Here is a 5629-nt window from a genome sequence, read left to right as displayed (position 1 = left end):
CTTAACAAAAGTTATACTAAAAAGCATTTAAATTTTGTAAAATCTATATATTTATACCAAATAACTTTATATTTTTATTTCAAAAGAGTTAAAACTCAATAAACATGGCAAAAATCACTTTTAATACATGTTTTGAAAGAAATCCATCGATTTTGAAAAGTTTAATGAAGAAAAATTAAAGTGTCTCATTGTTACCCATGGGCTGAAAAAGTGGGTAACAATGAGACAGCCCTGGATTCTAGGTAGGTATATTCTTAATTTTGATCAAACCTAATGAAAGGACATTGTAGCCCAACTCATTCCCTATGGAACGTCGAAAAAAATCTGAAGAAATATTAATTTTGGTGTAAATGGCAGCCTAAAGGCGGAAATGTAATTTATGTCCATAATTTGCTTTTACACCCCAGAATCAAACATTTATGAATAACTTTGCAAGGGAGCGTCCATTACCAAAGCCACTGTTATGGCAGACGTGTATCCAGTTGACACACCTTTCCCCCAAATATGAGCCTGGTTGGTTGAATTGAAACTACGACTTGTGAGAGCCTATTAGCATTGTTCCCCGTTCCCCGTCCCCGTCTGCACTCCAGTCTTTGGTTCGTGCTGTCAGATTTTTCATCGGAATATGATTCTTGACGAAAAATAAGCTTTTGGTGTATCCTAGGGTGTATCCAATTCCATAGTTTGCGAGAAACCATGCTTCGGAAATTTTTTGGACCCTTTTTTGCACTCGAGGGAGATCGCACACTTAATTTTTGAACAACGGTTCTAACCGATGTACCCACGGGTGAACCCATGGATTTCACCCGTTTTTATCTTGGTTTTTATATCACAACCATCACAACTGTCAATCATACACGCTTAGCCGTAATTATGTGGCAGAACCTATTTTTTATGAGTTTGGGTAAACGCAATAAACGGGTAATAAAAATAATCTGGCATCCATGCCAGTTTTGTTGGTAAATAAAGTTCCGTTTCAGGTCCGGTTGCACATTATAAAATTTAAATAGTTAGACGATATTTTTCCCCAAAAATGTCAGCAAAACAAGGTAAAAGTTGTGAAAATGTTAGCGAACGTATGCAACAGCTTCATTTTAACGAGCAGCAGAGAAATATGAAGCCAGGGATGTGCAACAAGGTTATTTGGAATAAATTGTATTCTTTAGTTGAATGTTTAGAATCATTAAAATATTATGAATTTTCAACTGAAAATGTAATTTCAGTTCATGCACGTCGTTATCGATCCCGACTTCCTACAAGGCGAGCATGGCTCCGAAGTTCTTTCTAAGCTGAACGAGTTGAGCCTCAAGTACGAAATCAAACGGCAACAGTTTCCCCGCGTGGTCACATTTTACCGCGCCAACGCGCAAACCCTCACCGTGCAGGGCGCCGTTACCGCCAAAACTACCCCGTTAAAATTTATCGTTCATTTGATGACGGGCCAGGAACTGGTGCTGCACGTGAAGGAGGGCACTCTACGGTCGATCGTAGATCGGTTGACGACCCTGTACCCGGGCACGGTGGTTTCGTTGCTTGTTTTCGGGCTGGTCAACTACTGTCGCAGCAACAGGAACTGCGTCGGGCGCAAGGAAACGGAAACGGCTCTGACGGAGGTACAGCTGTTTAGCAAGTGCTCGTATCAGCTGCTGGATACGGCTGAGGAGGTTGGGAATTTCGTTGCCCAGTTGGGGAAAAGTTTGGCAGAGTTGCCGTACAAGCAGCAGCAGTACGATAAGTATTGCCAGGAGCAGCTTTATTTGGGCAATGAAAAGAAGGGTTGCGTGCGAGTTGAAGGGAGTGCCGGACTGCATCAGTTGTACCAGAATCAGCTGGTTAAGATTCCTTCGGTTTCGCTGGAAGTTGCTGAAGCCATCATCAGCGTTTATCCGAGCCTGAGTCAGCTGATAGACGGGTTTCGGTTCGCAGCCGATGGTCCCAACCTGCTGGCGGACATTCCCATTCGACGAGCGGGTGGACCCGTAACGACGTCGATTCGGCGAATTGGACCGGAAATGAGCAAGAAGATTTACCTGCTTTATAGCAGTTTGGAGTCCAGCCAGGAACTGTGAGTATTATTTAGCTATCACTTCTTTGTTTAATAAATCATTCTAAATTGGTAAATTTATTTTAAATCTTCTTTTTTACACAAAAGAATACCAAATGATCCTGAGGATGAACCTAACTATTTTCTCTTCTGATTGTTCCCACCAAAGTTGAAGAGCTTCTGGTTGCTTTTGATGCCCTTCGCGATGCGACTGTTGGGATGCAGATTTTTCTTCAACCCGTTCGAACTACATTCCCCGCCGTCTGCCTTGCTCGCGTCACCTTGCTGCTGACCAGCTTTACCCTGGACGAATCTACCGCCCTTTCCTTTCTGTGGCAGCGGCTTCGATCCACCCTGGAATCGCGAGTAGTCAACCTTGCCATAGTCGAACGACGCAACCGGTTGGTTCGAACTCTGCCGGAACTCCTTGTTGGCCGCTCGTCCTTTTTTGAACTTTTTCCGGTTTTTGTTTTTCTTGCCGTGCACCAGACTATCGTTAGGATTCGCAGCAGCAGGATTGTCCTCCTCGTCGTCATCCTGATCTTCGTTGTCTTTTTTCGCCGTCGTCACGAGCGGTTTAATCTGCAGCGGATATTCTCCCTTGGACAGTCGGTCGGACTTTTCCTTCTTGCGCGGCGGTTCGTAGCTGTTGAAGCAAATCTTTTCGCCCGTTTCCGTCTTGCTGAGCTTTCTAGCCTCGCTGTCCTCTTTCCGTTTTAGGGTCTTCAACGGAACCGACGAGGGTTGCTTGGCCTCTTCGGAGTCGGGTTCGGGTTTGACGGGTGCGGCGCTCGCTTCCTGTTTGACAACGGGCGGTTCTTGCTGCTGTTCCGGTTCGGGTTCGTCCGCGGCTCGGTTGCGGTACGTTTCGAGGTGACGCTCGAATGGGGTGTTGAACTTGCGATCCCGGTATGACAAATGCAACGAGGCGTTCAAACTAACGTTGCCGTCGGATTCCTGGGAAAATAAAAATGAGTTAGAATTGTTTTAAAAGAGGTGTTTCATTGCTTGAAAATGTACCTTCTTCTGATACTGCATTTCAATGAACTTTATCATTCTACTTTCATCAGCTGAACTGTCCTCAACGGCGGATCTACCCTTTTCGTCGAGTGTTCTCTGAAATAAAAGGAGACGTTCGTGATAGTACTCAACAAAAATACGCATAACCCGTACCGTCTTCGATTGACCGAAAACATTCGCATCGGGGCACTCCTTCAGCAGCTTCTTCACGACGGTCTCGCACACGCCAATCTTGCTGCGCGAGTCCAGCAACGTGGGCAAGTTCGTCTCCAGATGGCCCTGGCCCTGGCTGTTGTCGTGCGGACAAAACAGCGGATTGTTGATATCAAAGGTGGACTGAATCTTGTGTCGCGTGTCCTTTTGCTGCACGATGCCTTGCGGGACGGACTTGTTCAGGGGGATTTCCCGGGCCTTCAGGATTATCGCGTGCAACGTGTGCAGATGCTGCCGGACGAGGGACGGAACCGGCGTGCAGCAAGCGATGATGCCCTGCATTTCACGGGGCAGCTTGGAAGCAATGTCCAGGGCCATGTGCTGGGGAAGGACGTAGCCGGCGGATTCGTCCTCTAGGCGTGCGGTTTTGTCTCTCCAGTAGAGGATCTCCCGGAAGGCGTACATCTGGCGCTGGTCAAACACGTGCTTGGACCGGTGGTAAATGTTCATGATGGAGTCCTCGTTGATGACCGGTTTCTCGTAACGATGCTTGCACAGGAAGGTGGACTTGTTGTACACGGTTTGCAGGAAACTGGCCCCCTTCTCGATGAGTTCGTTCCGCATACGATCGTAAATGTAGAGCAGATAGTGGGTGTCCTTGCGGGCGTACTCGATAAAGTTCTTCGGGATTGGACGGATTCGCCAATCGGCCAGCTGGTACGCCTTGTCCGTTTCAATGTTGCAATAGTGCTTCAACAGAAACTGCAATCCTATCCGGGAGAACTCCAGCACCTTCGCCGCCTCTCCGGTATCGAACATGTTCACAATGTAAAGGGCCAAGTCACGCTGCAGCCACTCAATATCGCTGATCGAGCCGTGAAGAACCTTGACGACCTTCGTATCGGTAAACACCTCGTTCAGCACGTGCAACTCTTCGCGCAGGGCGAGCGTATCAATGATGTAGTCCTTAGTCCGGGTGGAGATCTGCATCAAGCACGTAAATCCCTGGAAGGTGCGATACGAGTGATGTTCCAAATCGATGGCGAGCTCCTTGGCTTGTTTCAGCTCTTCCAACAAGGGCCCAACCTGATCTTCCTTGTCTATGAAATCCAACGGCGTACTTTCAAGATCCAACGGTTCTTGGGGCTCGAGAGACTTCAACGCTTTCTTCGACGGCTCAAACCGGTCCAGCTCAAACTCGTACGGATGCAGGTAGCTCACAATGTTACCCGCTTCGTCATACTCCGGCAAGACCGCCAACGGCTTCATCGAATTTGGTTTATCCTTAATCTTCGGCACAAACGGATTCAGCGCCGAGTTATCAACGGGAACCTTAAAGTTAATTTGCGGCCTCACAATATTCGTTCCCGTGACCAGAGTCGCTCGCACCACCGGTGACTTCCCACTGTTACTACTCTCATTCCAAGACCCGCTAACCTTCTGCCGCGGCGTAACCGGAAGCTGAATCTCGCTGTGCAGCAGCACGGTTTCGTGCTTCTTCTTAATCCCCGCAATCTCATCCAAGTTGGAGTTGATCCGCTCCAGTATCGTATCGTTAAACTCCTGCAGCAACTCGAACCTCTCCTCTCGATCCCGTGCCACGAAATTCCCCTTCACGTCGTGCATTTTCAGCACGTCCGAAATCGTGTGCAGAATCTTGTTGGCTTGCGCGTCCATAATGCGCACAAACGACGGATGCGTGGCGTAAAGATCGCGGGAATTGCCAGCCGGCAGCGCCAGCACCGACTTCATCCCGTTCACAATCATCGATTGGCCATCCTAAAATCGAAATTATCACAATCAACCCAGACAATTTCCAAACCAAAATCCCCTTCCAAACTTACATCGCTGTACTTTTTCACCGGGCTGGAATCGATCGCCGCAGGAGGCCGCTTGCTCGTCCCAGCGGGCGTTGTGGGAGGTTTTGCCGGCGTGCCCGGTTTAGTGTGCGGTTTGATTTTCATCCTGAAACTGTTCGGTTTTGAAAGGGGCGACGGAAAATCAAACTGCTTCCGAACGGGAAAAATCGTGTGGCCGTCGCGCACGGAAAGCAAAACAAAACCACGCGTTGACTGATGATGAATCGGAGCTGTCAACGCGACCGGGCAGTGTTGCCAGAAATTTGGTTGAATCTGTACAAACATTAGGATGCTAAAATCTGTAATAAGTTTACTCAAGGACCTCAAGTGTACTACAAACTTTTCACACATCTACAAAATTATCTAGTTGTTTTATCCGATGTTTTTTGTTCAGATGCTGCCCACTGAAGGAGCTATCACACTACGGCAAACAAACGAACAAACTCGCACTTTTTGACAGTTTGCTTGCTTTGTTTGTTTGCCTGAATTTGTATGTACAAACGTCAACCTGCATACATTTTGCCATGTTTACGAGTTTGCCGCAAACAAGTTT

At 47.5% G+C, this 5629-nt stretch overlaps 2 protein-coding genes across 3 annotated transcripts; one reads left to right on the top strand and one right to left on the bottom strand.

Moving 5' to 3' along the window:
- Window positions 1-936: 936 nt before the first annotated feature.
- On the top strand, window positions 937-2125 carry LOC120428994 (crossover junction endonuclease EME1). 2 transcript variants are annotated; one of them, XM_039594133.2, is made up of 2 exons: window positions 937-1049; window positions 1224-2125. In XM_039594133.2, exon 2 carries the CDS (start codon window positions 1227-1229, stop codon window positions 2067-2069), a length of 843 nt encoding a protein of 280 aa, XP_039450067.1. In that variant the 5' UTR covers window positions 937-1049; window positions 1224-1226; the 3' UTR covers window positions 2070-2125. The 2 variants fall into 2 exon arrangements, with proteins under 2 accessions (XP_039450067.1, XP_039450066.1); XM_039594132.2 differs by having other exon boundaries at window positions 950-1138.
- Window positions 2087-5284, bottom strand: LOC120428992 (exosome component 10). The gene is made up of 4 exons (XM_039594131.2): window positions 5062-5284; window positions 3218-4996; window positions 3065-3160; window positions 2087-3001 (listed from the first exon to the last, which is right to left on the bottom strand). The coding sequence occupies exons 1-4, from the start codon at window positions 5179-5181 to the stop codon at window positions 2183-2185; spliced, it is 2814 nt and encodes a 937-aa protein (XP_039450065.1). The 5' UTR covers window positions 5182-5284; the 3' UTR covers window positions 2087-2182.
- Between the last annotated feature and the right edge of the window lie 345 nt (window positions 5285-5629).

The sequence above is a fragment of the Culex pipiens genome, unplaced genomic scaffold (genome assembly GCF_016801865.2).
Source record: "Culex pipiens pallens isolate TS unplaced genomic scaffold, TS_CPP_V2 Cpp_Un0092, whole genome shotgun sequence".
Lineage (NCBI taxonomy): Eukaryota > Metazoa > Arthropoda > Insecta > Diptera > Culicidae > Culex > Culex pipiens.
The sequence above is the reverse complement of the archived record's forward strand: the minus strand, read 5'-3'. Positions and strand labels throughout refer to the sequence as shown.